Below are 19,341 nucleotides of genomic sequence, written 5' to 3'. Positions count from 1 at the left end.
GGGCGGGGGTAATGGGAGAGCCTCCCCTTCACAGAAGATACTGAGGAGGCAAGAATGTGAACATCGTTCACTGTCAACATGGAGTTTGCCCTCCAACCCCCAAAGCCGAGCATCTTCCTACGCCCACTGCTCTGTGCGTGCTACTCGACTTCAGCTTCATTAATATGCGGACAAAGAGCGATTTGAGTCAAAAATAAATACCGAGCTGGGAAAGTTGTCTTCACTGTTGCCTTCTCTTGCTGAAATACTAATGTCAGGCAATGGGCAACAGAAACAGTCGGTTGCTTTAAAAAAAAAAAAAAAAAAAAAAAAAGATGAAAGCCTAGTGTGACAGCCTGGTGAATGAGTAAAATATAGTCCTGAACCTCTTTGACTGTACTAAGGTCTTGTAATAATGTATTAGAGTCGCTTAGGCTTGTGGCCGCAAGTCAACGGTGAGTTCGTCGCCATCTTCATCTGTCCTGGTAACTCCAAATGAAACCTATGAAATAGATTATTAATTTCAATAACACCTAACCCTCCACTGACGCCATTTTATTTGCTCACTAGGTGGAGCTGCAGCGCTCTTCCCCTACGGTCCGAACAATCGTGACCAGGCTATAGACATTGGCGGCTCTAAAGAAGTTTCGCTCCCAAGATTTCGCTTCTATGGCCAGGAGTTTACTACGGCGTATGTAAGTAGAAAAACACTTGAATAAGTATGTAATGTTGGTATTTTTGATTTATCATTGTTATCGCGATTATCCTGGGATTTGAAAAACGCATAGCATTATAGAAATGTGCTAGATAATTGAGAGATTTTCATTTAGGACTCTCTAAATTCAGTCACATTTGTTTCAAATACTTTCCCCAGAACCTTCATCCCCCCACCCGTTTAAATGTGTTTCCCCTAGATCCTCTTTCTACCCACCCTTTTCAGACAAATATGTTTCCGCAGATCCTTTATCCACCGCTCACCCACCCATTTGTAGAGTTTTGGGGTATAGACAAAATGAAATATCCTACCCGTTACAGGTCGTCGGTTGTACTTTTTAAACGCATTGTTGCAGTGCTAGGCAGGGATTCGAAAACAAATGATGTACTTTTAAACAGCTTTTTGACAAAAAAGACTTTTTCAAAATCTACAAAGGATATAGAAAAAAAACTGCTTAGTTTTCTCAAGTCTCGATTTTACAAATCTGACATTTTTTCCTTCATTCATATTTATTTATTATCAGATATTTTATTATTTTATCAGATCTCTAAAGACGGACTACTGGCCATGGATTCTCAAGTTTTTTTCCACAGACGTGAACTGGAGAGAAGGAACACCTAACCTGGGCAGTTAGACCAAGCCCTTTTCTTGCCCCTTCCACTACGCAGGGGCTGACCCCGAGTGACCCTCAAAAGTATTCCGGAAAGATTTATTAGTAAGTTAGAAGTCTCCACGAGTTTCAAAACTGAGTATTCGGTGATAACTGCTTCTGAGTTTGTTTGTCTTTTACATCTGAGTATGGGTTAGTATGATTAGGTGTAAGTGAATGGGTCTGTGTATATACATGCATTTTGACAGTCTGTGTATGTGCATTGTGCATATGAACGACGAAGATGCAGAGAACAAGGTAAAGGTGACTCTAGAGTTATCACAGCAGAACGACCAGAAAGCTTTTCGCACCCACTACCTCCACCACCTCCGCCATCCACCCACTCTGTCAGAACACTTCTTCTCTCTTTGTTGTGGACAACTCGCCTGGCTCGTAGCTATTAAATTGAAACTATAATCTAAGCAGTTTTATTTCTTTATCTATTGGCCTCAGGATATCTTTATTTTTTGTGCAGTCGTGTGGAAGCCGAAGTACCGGCGATCCTACAACCAACCTGGACCTGGATCGCTTGGACATGTATGTGGCCAACGCCTCAGTGGCGATGAAGACTTTCAGAAGCGACTTCGCACTCTTCGTCACGTGGGAGAACGTTTCTACTGAAGCAGCCTGTCCTAGCGGGGGGCAATTGTCCGGTAACTGCTCTCTTGTGTGTGTGTGTGAGAGAGAGAGAGCTAAATTCTCAGAAAATGTGTGTAAAAGAGAGAGTCGATGGGGGAAAGACAGGACAAACTGAATAAAATTTCTCTTTGCTAATCCTTAATAAACTCAGTCTCCCCAGACATGAGTATATATATGTATGTTAACCGCGTTGTCTGTGTGTGTTACAGTCCAATACATTCCAGCTGGTTCTCGTGGCCAACACTCAACACACGTTCGCCATATTTGGCTACTACAAGCTGGACGTCCCCTACTCTGCCAATCAACTGGTGAGCAGGAAATGACCTTAGTGTCGGGGGTCAAGACTTTAATTAAGTCAGGAAACCCTGAGCTGACAGATGTCCATTCAGTAACAGCTATGTATACAGTCTCCTTCTGTGACTTGCTGGACAAAGACTGTCCTATGCGACTGTGACATGTGTTGTGTGTTTGTCAACACGTGCTCCGTGCTCTGATATTGCAAACATCTTCATAATCTATGAAATCATAGCCGGTTATCAAAGCTACCATAGCAAACAAAATTGTAAAAAAAGCTACCATGAAACTATAAAATATTATAGTTATGATATTTGGAGATTCTATAAAAGTGCTTGCATTGTGCAAATAAAGTTCATTATTAACCAGGCAAACTTCGTCGAAAGCTTAAACATATCCGCCACAGTCACGTGTAAAGGTCACAAGAAACTTTGGGGCGAACCTTAGGGTCACTGGGGCTTTGATCAAGATGCTAAGTCCAGACTTGGTTGCCAGTACATTGCCAGTATATTTGCCAATACAATGAGCTTTGCAGTCTTCGGAGGTTTGACTTGTCGGGACTTTGCTTGGTTAAGAATGGCGTGAAGAGGTTTGCAATGTGTCCGTATTTCAATATGATTGTGGAACGAAACAACATTTCGATGAAACACAGACAACAATGAGTGTGTTCTGTATTTATGCAAACCAGTTTTGAATGACAATTTTTTTTATGTCTTTGTTGCTTAATGATCATGTGAATCATGCCAGGCTGGAATGAACGGCGGGTATGGACGGGGCTGGACCGATGTCATTCCTTGCTCCGTGGCCTGCGCGAGGGAGACGAAAATCATCGAAGGCCGCATCAGGAATATGATCAACACCTCGGGTAGTGATGTGGAAGGCCGCTACATTCTTTTGGTCAGCGGTGATATCATCGTTCGTGGAGGCTGTCTGCCGAGTTCATTGCTGAAAGGTAAGTGGTGCACGTTGTAGGTACCAAAGTGGAAAACTGCATAAAATATTTAACATAATGCAAAATTCATTAACACAATGCAAACTTCAACGGAAGACTGCAAAGTGCAGTTTCCTCCAAACTACAAAAAATAAGCAGCAAATAAAACAGTAATAACTGATGTTGATGGACCAATACTACATATTTGTGCATATGTTATATTTATTCAGGGTTATAAAGATATACTGTTTAAAAATGTTCTTTTTTCGTACACTATAGCGACAGGTGAGGTGTCTCCCCGGGCGGTGGGGATGCTTGGTGGAGAGATGTTGTTAGTGTCTGGAAGCTGCCAGCCACCCGGATCCAAAATCTTTTGCGTTTTAACAACAATACGGTGAGCGTTTCTCGCACGCTGTATTAAAAGTTTGTCTTTATGCAGATTTGTCCTTCCGGTGACTTGACTGACCTCAGTACAAAATACTGTTTCTCAAAATCCGAATTAATAACACTTTCCGACTGGAAATACACACCGACAAACATAATGTAAGAAAGATTCCAATAGCATGACGTCATGAATGTACATGGAAAGTCAGTGGGAGGATATATTAATTAGCGATACATTTGACATTGGTGGTCTCTTTCTGATGTTTGCTAGCTTTGGTCGTGAAAACCGTGCGACTATTGATAAGTAGTATTTTTATGCTATTGGAAGCTCATATCAGTGGAAATCTACCCCGATAAACCTCCACGGTGACTGGTTCGTGTTTCATCGGTATGTTTCTATGGAAAGAAACTCGGCAGCTGTAAGTACGATGATGAGAACCAAATGAACTTTTCGTAATATCACGAAAAAAGCTGATAGTCATCTGCAAAATCTTTATGGTCATTTCGGAATGTCAAGCTTGTTGTCACAGCACCCAGACTAGAGTAGTGTAGAGTGTAATCCGTTACCTCCGGTATTTTAACTGGCTTATTTCCCATCCACCATTATTTTCCATATACAGATAAGTGAAGGGGTGATGGAGACAAATATGCGTGGACGATGTCCTGTTCCTATGCTTAACGTTCGAGGCAGGATACGGTTGGATCTGTCCACAGATAACAGAACGTGGACACACCCCACCGTCATCACCGTCGGTGAGCTGCTTGTCTTTTATTTCCTCTACCCTCACCCGTCTTCCTTTACTTTCCGACTTTTCTCCTCCTCTTTATATTACTCTGTTCTCTCCTTCCACGTGTTAACAGTGAATAAATAGTTGAAGCGATAGTTGTTCATGTAACAATACGGCAGACAACACACATCCAAACTTTCTGCTGGTTTGAGAAATTTAAAAGTTTTCTTTCAGACCTATTTGGTATATAATCCTATAATAACTATAAGCTCATAACTTCCAGATGTTCTGTTCATAACCTTTTGTTGAATATACTTCTTCACTTCCTGTCTATATGTAGGTGCTTTAATCCAATAATAATTTGCATCCATTTGACAACAAAGATTTTGTTTAGTATAAAAGTGTGGGATAAAGCTGCTAATTGTTTACGGGATAAAGAGAAGGCAGCCAACAGCCCATTAAACAACTTATGATGATAAACATTTTCTGCTAAGTGATGATCGGCTTTAGTCAGTGGTAATAAGAAAATTTAAAGAGTCTGATAGAGGCTGTAGAATTCACTGTAACTAAGGCACATGTGGAAAGCGGCGCAACTCTTTCCTTCTGCCGCCTTTACCTCCCCTGAAAAATCCAGTCCTCGTCCATTCTGCTTGGTGGTAGAGTTTTCCACGCAGTGGTACGAGCAAGCTACGAACCAGCTTCCTTCTTCCTCAGTCAAATGCACTATCAGCCTCCCCTGCTGGTGACAAACATTAAATAAACTCTTCTGCAATAATTGTGATCAGCATTAGTCAAAGCCTTCTCTGCTAGTTGAAAACACCATCAGCCTAAACTTTCTAAATTTATGATGATTATAATATGAGCCAAAACCTTCACTGGTAATTGTGATCAACATTAGGTGAAACTTTCTCTGCTAACCGTCATCAGTATTATCTCAAAGCTTCTCTGATAATTGTGATTAACATTATCCAAAACTTCTGCAAACTGTGATTAAGATTACCAAACCTTTCTAACCCTAACTCATTATTATTAGCCCAAACCTTCTCTGCTAATCATAATCAATATAAGGGAAAATTCGTGTCAGTCGTGTTTAACATCAACCACAATGTGCTTTGTTCATTGCCGGCAGTTCTCCCTGGTCGGGTTAAACCAGTTGTGGACATAGGCATTGTACCTGCTTGGCAGCAGCTGAATCCCCAGGAGCTGGTGGTGAAGTGGGACCCCACACTCTTCTCCAACAACAGCCTGGCAACAGTGAACATCGAGCTTCTTGAGTACAGAGAAATTAACGGCAAATGTAGGCGTGAAACATTCTCAGTGATGTGAAGTGCAGTTAGAGAAGTAACCTATGAAAACATTTGTAGCGTGCTGTCAATGATAGTAACTGAGGAAAGAAGATTTAAAGTGATCGTGTGAAAATTGTGTGTGTGTGTGTATTTTGTCAGTGATGTAGATGTAATGAAAGTTCCAAATAATAGTGTGATTTTTCTGTTTTCTTTTAAAGCCTGAATTCCGACCTCTGGTCACAATTGCTGAACGCCAGAGGAGCAGTAACAGCGAATACAAATTTAACCCGGATACATTGTCCTGCTCGAGGGAGGACTGTGACAACAGTGTGCTTGGAGTTCTCAAAGTGACGGTTCTACCCGATTACATAGATGCGGCTACACAAAGACAGTAAGTATATGTTTAAGCCATGTGAAATACATGTTAGAGATTGTGTGTGTGTGTGAGAGAGAGAGCTTAAATAACTAGTAATGTGTCTAATATATTACACAATGGACATCCCAGATTCACTCGGAAGAACTTGTAAGAGCTCGAGTCAGCTTCAGCCTAGTTTTTTATTTCCTCTTCAATGATCAGTTAAGAAGGAAAACATTCCACACCTCTCACATACATAGTTTGCAGTGTGACATCAGATAACAGATGACTGCTGAAAGGATAAGAGCTGGCTGTTGATGAAGATGTTTTTTAACAGATTCGTCGCCTTCGGTCCATTGCCGCTGGGCTGGTACATCAACTCCGCAATGGAGAGCAAGCTGGGCAAAGACTGGCCAGCCCAGAAATGCTCGGCCTGGAGCCAGGAGGACGGTCGACAGACGGGGTGGCTGCAGCAGCTCCTCCCATGCCCCTGCACGTTGACTCAAGCTCTGGCCGACTGGGGGCGCTGGCAGCCCGACAATTGGGTGCAACATGTTTGCCGGAAGTGTTTGCAACTACCATCAAGGCTCCAAACATTGCGTGCGCTCTGTGCAGCCAACGTAAGATGCTTCTGCTTACACAGGCTTAAACTCTCAGTGCTTTGACAAACATAGATTGCAGCTCGGCAGTAGTAGCTGTAGGTGTGGACTTTGTATGTTGGAAATGTATATATATATTCATTTCTTATAATAGCATAATCAAAATATTGGATTCGTGAAAAGAGTAAGACCATCTCCTTTTTATGCAGATGTGTGTGTGAGAGAGAGAGATATTCAATCGCTTCTCTCGTTTCAAACACTTTTATTTCTCACTAAGTATGTATGGTGGAATTTTGTAATTAATTTTTCACACACTTCTCATCGTCATTTCCGGTGACAATGCGATATTAAATTCTTTCAAGCAGCCTACCAGTAATAAACATTTTTTTCAATTTAATTTTGCACGAGAGCTTGTCGACTGAAATGGAGAAGAAAGGTAACTCCTGCTCTAAGACTAGTAACCTGTAGATTATCTCCCCTAGTTTGGCGTGTAGGAAAGGAAAAATAAAAAATCGATAACAAAATGTTAGCATGCAATACTTCCTTCCCTTTGGATTGATTGAATTTAAAAAGAAAAAAAAAAAAGAAAAAAGAAAACTACAGACGCTACCCTAACATGCAGAACCGGTGCGCGAGTATGTTTACTGTTAAAGCTCCCGTGAGTGTCACACCCTCGAGTGTTGATCAGCTTAGAAAATACACGGGTGTGAGTGCCATGATCTTAAAAAAAAACAAAAAAAAAACAACAACAACAAGCTTTAAAATAAAAAAAAAAAAATTTTAAACACATTTTTATTGAAATGATTTGATGCCATGTTCTGTGGACTGTCTTATTAAGCACTTTCTCTCGTTCTGTCACCCTCGTCTTTACTCCTCGGATAGAAACAGTTCTGTTTGCGTGCGTGCTGCTACCATCATTTTATTTGGATATATCAGGTCGGAGGGAGCAGGCAACCAGTGTTTTTACAACAAAGACGGACTGCTACAGTACGCCGCAGACAGTTACCAGGGGTCGACCCCAGACCGCTCGCACAGCTGGGGGGCCGCCCCCTATGGGAAGCCCAACCTCGTACCCGACTTCTCGCACTGGCAGCATGACGTCATCACCTTCTACTACTGCTGTTTGTGGACTAACAACAGGGAGTGCGACCGCTACATGGAACGGCGACCAACTCGCGACTGCGTCGACTACAAGTCGCCTTCTTACGGTAAGTAAAGGTCACAGGAATTCTGGTAACCTCGACTACCGGCATCTTTCAGTCCATCAGACAGTGACTGACATCCCGCGCGAAGTGATGTTGTTTTAGAACTTTTATGAAACAAACTCAACAACCTATTGGTGTGCTGTGTATGTTTAGCAACAGCCTTTGGAGACCCACACATACAAACGTTTGATGGAACGAACTACTACTTTGGAGGGGAGGGAGACTTCTGGCTTCTTCAATCCAGCAGTGTCAACATTCAAGCCCATTTTCTGCCTCGTTCTACTGAAGGTATCCACACAACACGCACACAAACAGTTTTATAATGCTTGTAACAGAGTGTAGGTTGGGCAAACTCGCTTAAATGCGAAATTTTATGCGGTTGTCTTCGACCGAAAGTTTCATCCACAGCCGAGCAAAAACACTGACACTTGGTGTGTGTGTGAGAGAGAGGGTGGTATTCAAAGAATCTGATGAAATGGAATACGTTTTATGAAACCTATCGTGGAATGAACTTTATCAGGATTAGCGAGAGATCACTCAACTTCAACATCATCCCCATTTGCCCTCTTTGACTATATAAATAACTGATTAGTTGACTGTCTGTTATTTGCAGTACTTCAGCTGAATTCCAGCTTCATTTACCCCACCGTTATAAAGTCTGTAGCCATGCAATCCACGGGCAGTGACCGGGTGGTCATAAACCTGGCCCAGCCCACGGGCTGTCCAACCGCAAGCTCGATGTTCTCATCAACAATCATTATCGTCGCTTTTTCGACGATTCCAGTTTGTTCTGGCGGGACTTTAGAGGTGAGTTCATGGCTGGACACTTAGCCCTGTGTGTTATTGCTCGATGCGATCTACATTAGTTTACTTGCCCCCTTTCGGGTGGTTTAAATAATGTTTCTTCTAGAACTGCGTTCTTAGATGCCTACCTGGCAGTCACGATCAGTGAACATGTTCCAGGAGTGTCTGTCATCAACAACGAGCCGGTCGCGGTGGATACCAAGGACAGGCAGCACAGCAACTTTACTGTTTTGTTCAAGAACGGGGTGGGCGTGCAAGTGGCGGAACGGCAAGGAATGATACACCTAACAGTCGCACTCCCTCCGTCCAGCGAGAGCGTAAGCAAACGTTTGTAACGGGGAGTCTCATAAAGATGTTTTACATGTTTCGTAGGTGCAGTTGAAACAAATCTTGAAGTTCGATAGGAGCTTATCGTAGTTCACAGTTATCAGACGAGGTATTTCTAAAGGGGTGGCTAAGGAGGCATAAAACATAACCGCTCATATCAAAGCGGAAGATGAAATGAAGTTGTCAAAAAATTACCACGATATTGATGTAGCCACGATTGTACAGGTCAGCATCAATGATAATAATTAGCATCATCCTAATTTTGTCTTACAATTTTCTCTGCAGACATCAGGACTTCTCGGTACTCGGGATGGGAACAAAGCGAATGATTTCATGACACCGGATGGTCAAGTGGTCTCCTCTACGCAGGACATTGATATCTACCGTTCGTTTGCTCTGAAGTGTAAGCGGTGTTGAATTCGATTTTTCAGAGATCAGTGGCGTTTAATAGGATATGAAGTACAGCTAGTTTGTTTTTTTTATACTTGACAGCAAATTTTTCCAAAATTAAAGAGCTCTTCTAGAAGGCTAAAATTAATAATTGATCAAGAAGATAAGATGTGTGAATCATTTCTGAATGAGTGGCTGATGCTTTTGTGTGTTTGGGCCTATGAAAGGTATAGTTCTGTGTTTGTTTTGGTGGTATCATCGTGCAGCAATTTTATGCCACAAAATTTCCGGAATTACTGTACAACTCTCCTGGTTTCTAATCTTCTGTTCGTCGCACCAAAACAACAGCAAATTCACATGTTTTTACTTTTATTTGTTTCCAGGGAATGTCAGTGAAAATGGAATCCTTATTTCACTTTCCCCGGAACGCAGAAAGTGAAAAAATTCCTCTCTTCGGTACACCGTCCGAGTTTCCTTACAAGCCCGGTCAGACAAAACCTTCCCAGTACACCGTGTCTAGTGTCTGTGGAAACAGCGAAGCCTGCAAACGAGACTTCTATGTCACAAATAATTCCAGCATCGCACGTGACACCCTGCAGGCTGAAGCTGCCTTTCAGAGCCTGCGCCAGTCACAGACTGAAGGTATGTCGGAGCAGTTCCTTTGTCAGACCACAGTGATGAATGCATATTACTGATGAGATGGGGAAATTGTTTTATGAATTGTATTCTTGATGTTCTTTTGAATTTACACATGCTTGCTTCCATTAAAGTTTTTGTAAATTAAAACATGTTTTCATAAATCCAGTGTATGTTCGTAATTCACTTCATAGTCTGTCTCTGTTCTGTGCAGTTACTCGGTCTTTGTGTACTAGTACAGGTATATTGTTATTGTCTTTGACAGTCCTCTCCTGCGGACTGTTGGACATTCCCATGGCCGCCAAGTCCTCCTACAACTACCTGGTGGGAAGTGAAGTGAGACATCACTGGCTGTCGGCCCAACAACACCAAAGTCGTGTCCAGCGGCCCACAACGCTACGCCTGCAGCTCCAACCGCCAGTGGACTCCATCCCCCGACAAGAGCCTCTGTGGTTACGGTTGGTATTACTGGATAGATTTTATCCGACTTCTTGAGTGGTGAACATTAGAAGCCAGAAATCCGGAATCCAGTTTTTATAAGTGCCCAAAACTGTAATGGTTGGATTACTCCTCTAGTAACGGAGTGTTGTTACAGACACTCGCGAATACAAAGTCGCTTGGACATCTGCGTGTTCTTTTCTTCACAAAACAATTCTGACTCTTTGGCAGGCCTGTATACATTTAATGATACCAACTAAAATGTATGTTACAGCAACTAATAAAATACACGATAAATGTAGAAAATAATTTCTCAGTATACATATATCAGTCAATCGTTACTACTATCAAAGAACTCTGATTGTAAACACAGTCCAAGGTGTGATCGCAATGCAAATATTTTATTTATATGATATATCAATGTATAAAATTATCTCGGTATATCATTAAGAGATGGTGGGGACATCATTGCTTGTCCTATTTTTGTCTACAGTGAATGAGAGTCAAGCGAGTAGCATCGGCATGATCGTCGGAATCGTGGTCGCTGTTGTCATTGTCATTGTGGTCGTTATCATTGTCATCGTTGTTGTGTATCGACGTAAGACAAGGACTAAAAGCCTCAGGTAACAGTTCTGATCCCTTAGACCTTTTTCTCCGACTTCTTGCTGAATTTTCAAAGCCTTTCAAAGTGTGTGTGCGTGTGTGTTTAGATATATATATAAACGATAACCTATTATACTAATCGAAAGAAAACTATTTCTACTTTCGAGAACAAAGATATGTATTTAAAATATTTTCAAAAATAGATTCTAAAAAAGCCAGAAGGTTTGTATTTCTGGTGTTGGTACTAAAGACTACTGTTGCTTTTGAGGCTTATCCTCGATGAAGGGGGACAGGCGGCATGCCCACATTGTTAGCATGAAATAAAACCATCATAGCCATTTACCTTTCAATACTCACATTATAAATTGTTGAAATAGCATGGTGGTTGCAGTTACAACTAATGCTTTGAGGTATTTACCTCAACAATATACACGCTTTTGTGTGGGCGTTCGTATCTGACCGACATATCTCCATTCTTCTCATTGAGTCTTCTTACCGCTATCGGGTGCTGATTTAATGCCTGGGTATTGGTCATCTGATACCCAACATCCTGCATGGCCTGCATGCTCTGTGCTTGTTCTTACTGGATTCTTATGTCTCACCTTGCACGCTGTAGCCCGGATGAGCAGGAGAAGCCTGTGCCCCTCAGGAGAACCGTAGGGACCGGTGATACGAAGGTGGAGCCTGGTACAGACGAAAAGCTTTTGAGAGGGTAAGAATTATAGCATGATTATCAGAATGCATTGAAAACTACAGCTCATCATCACCATAATCATCATCATCTGTTAAATCGTTCGAAGGAACACTGTCACGTGGTAGAAACAGCGCATGTGTGAATGTCTCGTTCATGTTTCTGTGCATATTGTGTCTTCCAGGACAATGCATGAATCTTATATTTCATATGCGATGTTGATATCTTCAGTATAACCACTGCTATGGTACTAAAGTATGAAAGTATTTATCACTGTTTATCTTTCCGCCTGTTGGTGATGTGCACACTGTAGTACAGAAGTCACACCTGTGTTGACAATAACAAAGATACCAGTGCTACAATAATGTACTTACTAATTATAAAACAGCAGACACCATCGGTTTGATGTAAGCATGTTTAGTCTGCTTACCTTAACTGTGGGGATCTGGTGGGCAACTAAATCTGTATCAGGATCGGTGTGGTTAAACCAAACTAACAACACAAACTACACAGCAGCCTAATAAGAAAATAACTGGTTAAAATTAGAAGACTGCAAAGACTGCCCTTTGTAGTAGCCATGTAAAAGTAGAATAAACTAACTCAGATATTGTCACGAACAGTAAAGCAATATAACAGATGTTTAGGTATCTTTGAGAGCATTACAATTATTGGGGTCACAAAGACTTGAGTGAAGTTAGTTAATGATTTTACTACTGTAGACTAACATATTTGAATTGAATTGTTTTCCTACAGTATAACGTTGTTTCACAAAGTTATATATATTGATAATTATATATAGCCGAGAAACAATCGTACATGTTCTTTCCGCTGATTAATATTCAGTAACCTGTTCTCTTTCAGTGTCAGGATAAAGGTCACAACTCTCATTACATAACTAAACTGTTTTTTGTTTTCACACTTTCAGACTCGTGAACAAATCAGAGGGGGAGCCGGGGCCGAGACAATCAGTGCCTGTGTAGTTAATACACCTGTGTGCGTGTCCTCCTACTGAGTGTATGCATGTGCACCTGTGTGTATGTGCGTGAGAGAGAGAGAGAAAGATCGCACCTCATGATTCTTTTCACCTTCATACTTAAGCAGAGTGTTTGCTGTTTGCGTAAAGACAGGGATGAATGTTTACTTGTACTGCTATACTTCAGGCAGCATAATAATTCTTGACTTACAATTAAAGATAGGCGTAGGAATAAATGAATGGAGAAAAATGAAAGTTGCATGTTTACCTCGACTTCAACTGAAGTACACTTTTTATGTACATCACATGACCTTTTTTAAAAAAAATTGTGAATAAACTTTGTTGTTGAAATGTCACTTTTTTCAATTTAAGAATATCTAGTGACCAAAGATAAAAAAGAGGAACTCGACCAAACTTTTTAAATTGTACTTGTCTCAACCATTTCTGCATTTTTATAATGTTCATGCTTCCTTCATTTGTTTTGTGTTCCACAATAAAAGTTATTGTGTAATTATTCAAGCTAATTTTTTCCTTGATCTCTTTACTGTGTGAGCAGCAAGGTTGTGCTGCACTGGTTCAGGTTCGCATGAGTCTAAACCTATACATATATAAAAAGGAAACGGGCTCGTTCAAGCAGTCTGTAAATAAGACTTTGCCATCCACGCCATTCATACACTAGTAAAGCTCTCCTAGCGCACGTCTCAAAGGGGACCTGCAAATGCATGCCCAGAAAACTAACACCAGGAAATAATAATGCTATAATAATGTAAGCTTTCAAAGCCCTGTATCTCAACTTAAGCCATGCTCTCCGCTCATTACAAACACCGAAACACAGACAAAATTCCTTTAGCATCTCTGTAAAGTTGATGGTAATGCCAGGTCGTTCTGCCGAATGTCATTCATTGACACTGATGTCGGCGAGACAGATCGGCAAGTCATTTGACTAGATCAGAAAAGATCAATAAGCAGAAAAATTAATCAAATCGTCAGGAGAACGTCCAGATGATCAAAAAGCAGAAATTACAGTAAAATATTGAAGCACATGACTGTAAGGCCCTGATAAAAAGTCTGTCGCAGGGATGACTTGTAAGCATGAAGAAACTGTGACAATGGTAGCCAGGAAAAGACTAACGGCGAGAAGTGAGTTGATATCAGGACAGAGGGAGAAAAAAAGAAAAGCCACATGTGACTAGACAGCCCAACAGAATGCCAATGACGTTATAAAATGTACAGGTGGGTACAATATGCACTAAAAGCACAAAAAATCCAAGCAGGAAATAAAAATGCGAAGATGTTTCCTCATCTGCTAGACGAAGTGACACCTATCCCTTAAATTATAAAGTCGAATTTATGTTGCAGACGCTAAACAAGACTATCAAAGCAACCCATTTACTGAAAACAATTATTTCTACTCACTGAACACTGCACAATATGTGTTCACAATTAACATGGTACAATAAATTACAGTGCATACATGTAAAATGATTCACGTCACCAGTTTACGAGTAACATCTCACAAAACTTCCATAGAGATACTAGATATAAAACATTAATACAGATGAATTGTTTACAGTGAAAGTAACAGCTAGGAGAATAATTACAAAAATGGATTGATAAAACAATTGAAAGATTGTGTAAATCTTTAAAATTTATATTACCCGTTACTACGTTTTAGTGAAAACAAATATTGCCTATAGGACTTTTTCTGAGAATTATGCATGCACGTGACCTTTACCCAAACGATGGTTTGATCTCTTTCGGTTTTCAATTTTGCACAACAATTGGAGCACATTTTCAAACTACTGTATTCATATCTCTAGATGGCGCTTCCTCGAATATTCAGATACAACTGTAACCTTTGACTTCAGAGTAGGTGTGCATGGCTGACCCACATAAACCAGAAAAGTCTTCAGTGACAAACGTTTCGCGCACCTACTATTGCGAAAAAGTCCTTAATTACTTTATTGATTATCGAAGTTTATGGTGTCGTTCTAAAATAGAAGGATACTGAAGTTGAGTTTTTTCGCATGTAGCCTGATTCTCAATGGTTGCGTTCTATGTATTTCTGTCTTACCGTTCTTGGTTCATAAGACGTACGTGCGCTGCCACGTACGCTTAAAAAAAAAAAAAAGAAAGAAAGTGGGGTATGAGAAAATTTAAGGAGACAAGAAACCAGTAGAAATCTAGATAAGGTGTCCACTCGTCGTTCACGTGCGTCTAGCACCTAAAGATGATGAAATCTCCTCCTCTGTATACGTTATGCATAACATCGTATGTGCTTGTAAATGACTTGGAAAACAATCTAGTGTACAAACAGCTTTTGGTAGTGAACCTCGATTTTCTGAACCCAGTAATTGAGTAGGAAGGTATGTAAATTGATTCTAAATATATGGTGTTCCCGTTAGAGAATTAACTAATAAGTGACTTAAATTTATGTTATTTTCTTTGGCGGGCTTATTCCTGGTGTAATATTTGTAAGGGTATGAAAAGCAGTTCTACTCATTTCGATCGTTGTGCAACCATGCATTTTTTGTTTGTTTGTTTATTTTTGCTTTTTTTTTTTTTTTTTTTTTTTTGTTATGCACTTTGAGAATTGCAGACTGTTGATAAATTTCAAATATTTATTTGTAACTAGGGTGGTATTGGTCAAAAGAGGGAACACATGGTTTAGCAAACGACAATTAATCCGCTATCTGAATTAAATAAATAAGAATGATTTTATATTTGAAATAGTTTTTTAAATTCTTATCTAGCAAAAACTGTTATTTGTGTGTATTTCTGTTTATGTGCATGCAAACACCTTGTGTAAGAGTGTGTGTGCAATGGTATGATACAAAAAAGTATGTTGGACAAGTGGTGTGTATAGAGACAATTTTGACACATTAGATTTTTTTAAAGTGGTAAGTAATTGTTAAAAACTGCCTTAATATTAGCTATAAAAAGAATATTTTTTTCTTAAAGTAAAAATGAAGCACAGATTCTGAAATGTTAAAAGAAAAGTTTTTGTCATTGCAAAAAAACTTTGTCTGGTAAAATATTGCAATAGTAATATTGAAAAAATATTTTCTCATTTTGATTGCCCAGAACAGATTGAGTCAGGACAGCTGTGCGGTGTTTGAATTTCTTGATTAACATGTTTTCACTCTTAATTTAATTGATAGCTACTTTTTGGACTATAGATTTTTTAATGGTTGTTATCAGATAGGAGAATATACATTCACTGAGAACTGAAGAAAAATAGCATGGATACAAAGATGTCAACTACAGATTTTGCTGAGATGCTGAACCTTCAGCTAACTGAGGTACAAATGTTGGAGAGCATGTTCTCCAATCCAGGGGAATTCATCATTGACAGTCATGATGCGCTTGCAGAGTTACAGGCCTTTGTGGATGGAGAAAAAGCATATGAGTCTTTGGACAGTCGGGTGGGGTTTACCATCCGCATAAAGGTCTCATCAGCCCCAGTAAGATTATATTAATCTAAATATTAATTGCTGATTAGGTAGCAAGAATCTAATTATCTGTTGCTGGATTGATATCTTTATATTCATGTTTGTATTCCATATGTTAACTTTTAGACTGCATGCTTTTGCATTTAGGATTTAAGTTTTTAATGTAGTCTTGACTTTCTTGCGACCATTCTTTTTACTTCTGGTGCTAGATAACTAAAGTTTTTCATCATGCTTATTATCTTCTGACACCTATCAATTCCATTTTTTTTCATATTAAGGTTTAATTAGAAAATATAATTAAATAATGATGTTTGGTGAAATAAAAATGGTTCTCTCCAGAATTACCTGCCCAGTCTTTCTTCCATAATATTTTTCAAAAGTTTTTATTCCAAGATGGTTTTTCCAGGTAAATGAGGTAGAGCTTGTTTGTCATCTGCCACATGAATATCCAAACATCTTGCCTGAAGTATTTCTGAGAACTCCTTCCATGGACCGTGAAAGCTCAAGGAAGTTAAGTGAAGACTTTCACGACTTTCTGGCTGCACAGGAAACTGGACAGATCCTCATTGGCATGCTAATAGAATGGCTTCAACAGAATGCCCACATTTATGTTAAGAAACAATTACTGGTTACAAACTCCTCAAAACAAGGCACTGACAAAGAAGAGAAGACCTTCACAAGACTCTGGATCTATAGTCATCACATCTACAGCAAGTTCAAGCGACGAGACATAATAGAGTGGGCAGGTGAACTCGGTCTTCATGGATTCAGCATGCCAGGCAAACCAGGGATCATATGTGTTGAAGGCGGTACACGACAGATCGATGAATTCTGGTTTCGCATTAGGCGTTTGAACTGGAAACGCCTTGTAATTAAAGAGCAGGAAGTGGTGGAGCTTGATGGGAAAAAGATCAGCTCTTTATGCAAATTTGAAAATTTTGAAGAACTTAATTTTGAAGTTCAAGGAGGTAAGGGTAAGAGACAGCACATGGATTTGGGAAAATTTTATGAATTTCTTCAAGAACGTGACTGTGCTTATATATTTCCATTATTTTTTGGTGTGGAAGGAAAAGGTGTTGGGAATACTGTTTAATATCTTAGTACAAAGTAGTTGGGGATAAAACTTTCACATGCAAATGTTTAATGATTATTGAGCTTAGATCCTGTTGCATCTCAAAGATCAAGAGGATGGAAGGCTTTTCATTTCATTTATTGCTCAAAGACTTTTTGCTATGCTAAGGGCATATATTGTTATATAAGATACAAGTGTATAAAGTAGGTGTAAAGATGAAACTATACAACAGTAAAACTGTTGTGTGATTTTAAAAATGGTAATAATTTGTTTATGCAAAAAATGTAATACAGTAGATAATAAAACAATAAGGAAGTGTAACATTTTGGCTCATTTTTGATGTGTGATCCTACACATTAAATAGTGTTAATCTCACTACCCTGTTCTAAAAAAGTATAGGATGTAATATTTTTCTCATGTATTATATAATATCTGTCGACGAGGAGGAATTAGTGAAAGCTTGAAGATGAAAGGGATGTAATCCGTCTCCAACTCAGCATCACGACAAGTTGTGCTTACTTCCCTTTTAGCATTGCGGCGGCATTCACCTTTCCCTCTCGAAGCAATGAAGTTGTAATTGCATCGGAGAATCTCTCATAGCGGGTTATAAACCCGTCTTACTTGATCATCACATGGTTTTCTTCTGTTAGCCTGCCATACATCGTAACCAGTAACAGCTGTGTATATTTAAAACTTTATTTACTACTCGCTCACAGGCGCATTACATGACTTCGTCGGTGTGGTTTTTTTTTTTTTGTTTTTTTGTTTTTTTAATTTATTGAATTTTGCATTATCTCGACTCTGTGGTTTCCATTTCTCTCGAAAATGGGGGCGGCAGTAAATAATCTAGTGCGTAAGGTTCAGCTGTAAGATGATACTTCAGCCTCTTCTCGCAATCCTTGTATTTGAACCGCGTTTTTGACAGGTGCGTGTGTAGATGGAAGCACGAATTAATATCCCTGGACTGCTGGCAGACGATTTTTTTTCCAGTTAACTGCTAAAACGAGGCATTAGACGACATAGCTTCCGGTTTATTCACATTCTTTGTTACGACTCGCCGAGACCAACAGTGGATCACTTCGCAAGTGGCCAAGAGTGAGTCTCGGCATACAGACATCAGTCCATCAATACAAGTCCATGATGGAAGTGAATAAATAGGACGTCACCCTTGGGCGGTGTCTACGTCACGTGATCATTATCAGGTGTCAGCTCGACTTCACACCTCAGATTCAGTGTCTTATGAGGGTGTGTAATCCACTTCCTGTTCTTTCAAGTCAAAGTGACACTCTACATTTTGCACAGTTCGTCTGACAGTCGTTGACGTGACGACCATAATTAGTAGCATAGGGTTACACACTAGTCACACATGGGCGCTCCACACACCCGAAGGATATCGAGTAATGGACAAGCTGACCAGCTCTTGCTGTGTCCCTCAAAATTTGCCGCCAGGACATACAGGGGTCTATATCATCATTGTAAGACCCAACATGATCGAAGAACGCTACACGTTTACTGACATTTTTCATCCCGACTTGGTAAAGGTCACATGCATGTATAATTCTCCGAAATCATCCATACAGTCGGAGGGGGCGACGGACGTTCCCCCTGTCTATCCTGTAATGGATATTTCTTGAGTGCCCCTCAAAATTTACATTGTTAAGGTTATTAAATTCCCCTAGTTTGAACTGAGAGTAAGACGTCTCCTCAGGGCAAAATAGGGAACTCAGAGAAAATTGTTTTGCTTCCGAAGTTATCAAGCGATGTCCAGACCTCGCGGACGCTACCTGATGTTTCTTTACCTCCAGGACACATTTACCACCGCTGTATAGCTACGGTTCCAGGGTAAAACGACATCTTCGTGGTCTGGACACTACTGTATAACTTCGGAAACAAGACCTGGTCCTTGAGTTTCCCCACTTTGCCCCAGAGCAAGATTTACCTCTTGCTCCATAACCTCCTCTCTGATATGGTGCGCATGTCAGGCTATTCAGACCCGACCACCTTCTCCAGGTAGTGACTAGCCTGTCACACTCCAAGTGGGGTGAGCTACCCCTGGTCGTATATTACACCCCACTTGCTTCATGTCAAGAGTGGGGCAATGGGGTTTGGCTTGAATTCTAAAACACTGGTGTACAGTCAAACATGTGGGCTGCGGGAGACGAAACCACACTTTAGCGAGAATTAGAATTCC

The 19,341-nt window shown here is 40.2% G+C and overlaps 1 protein-coding gene across 3 annotated transcripts; it reads left to right on the top strand.

Moving 5' to 3' along the window:
• The first annotated feature begins 1,330 nt into the window (after positions 1-1,330).
• On the top strand, positions 1,331-17,471 carry LOC112559344 (RWD domain-containing protein 2B-like). Of its 3 annotated transcripts, XR_003098323.1 has the most exons (21): positions 1,331-1,409; positions 1,819-1,996; positions 2,192-2,290; positions 3,024-3,228; positions 3,487-3,601; positions 4,212-4,344; positions 5,449-5,616; positions 5,824-5,996; positions 6,298-6,580; positions 7,496-7,767; positions 7,918-8,052; positions 8,378-8,571; positions 8,728-8,885; positions 9,181-9,298; positions 9,669-9,927; positions 10,187-10,379; positions 10,853-10,982; positions 11,579-11,674; positions 12,579-14,992; positions 15,999-16,090; positions 16,485-16,499. XR_003098323.1 is itself a non-coding variant. In XM_025230502.1 (3 exons), exons 2-3 carry the CDS (start codon positions 15,869-15,871, stop codon positions 17,169-17,171), a joined length of 909 nt encoding a protein of 302 aa, XP_025086287.1. In that variant the 5' UTR covers positions 14,680-14,992; positions 15,828-15,868; the 3' UTR covers positions 17,172-17,471. The 3 variants fall into 3 exon arrangements, 2 of the variants coding, with proteins under 2 accessions (XP_025086287.1, XP_025086288.1); XM_025230502.1 differs by lacking the exons at positions 1,331-1,409; positions 1,819-1,996; positions 2,192-2,290; ... (13 more) ...; positions 10,853-10,982; positions 11,579-11,674 and having other exon boundaries at positions 14,680-14,992; positions 15,828-16,090; positions 16,485-17,471; XM_025230503.1 differs by lacking the exons at positions 1,331-1,409; positions 1,819-1,996; positions 2,192-2,290; ... (14 more) ...; positions 11,579-11,674; positions 12,579-14,992 and adding an exon at positions 15,228-15,526 and having other exon boundaries at positions 15,828-16,090; positions 16,485-17,471.
• Positions 17,472-19,341: the final 1,870 nt, after the last annotated feature.

This window comes from Pomacea canaliculata, linkage group LG3, assembly GCF_003073045.1.
Source record: "Pomacea canaliculata isolate SZHN2017 linkage group LG3, ASM307304v1, whole genome shotgun sequence".
NCBI classification, from domain to species: Eukaryota; Metazoa; Mollusca; class Gastropoda; order Architaenioglossa; family Ampullariidae; genus Pomacea; species Pomacea canaliculata.
This window is presented reverse-complemented; position numbering and strand designations above follow the sequence as displayed.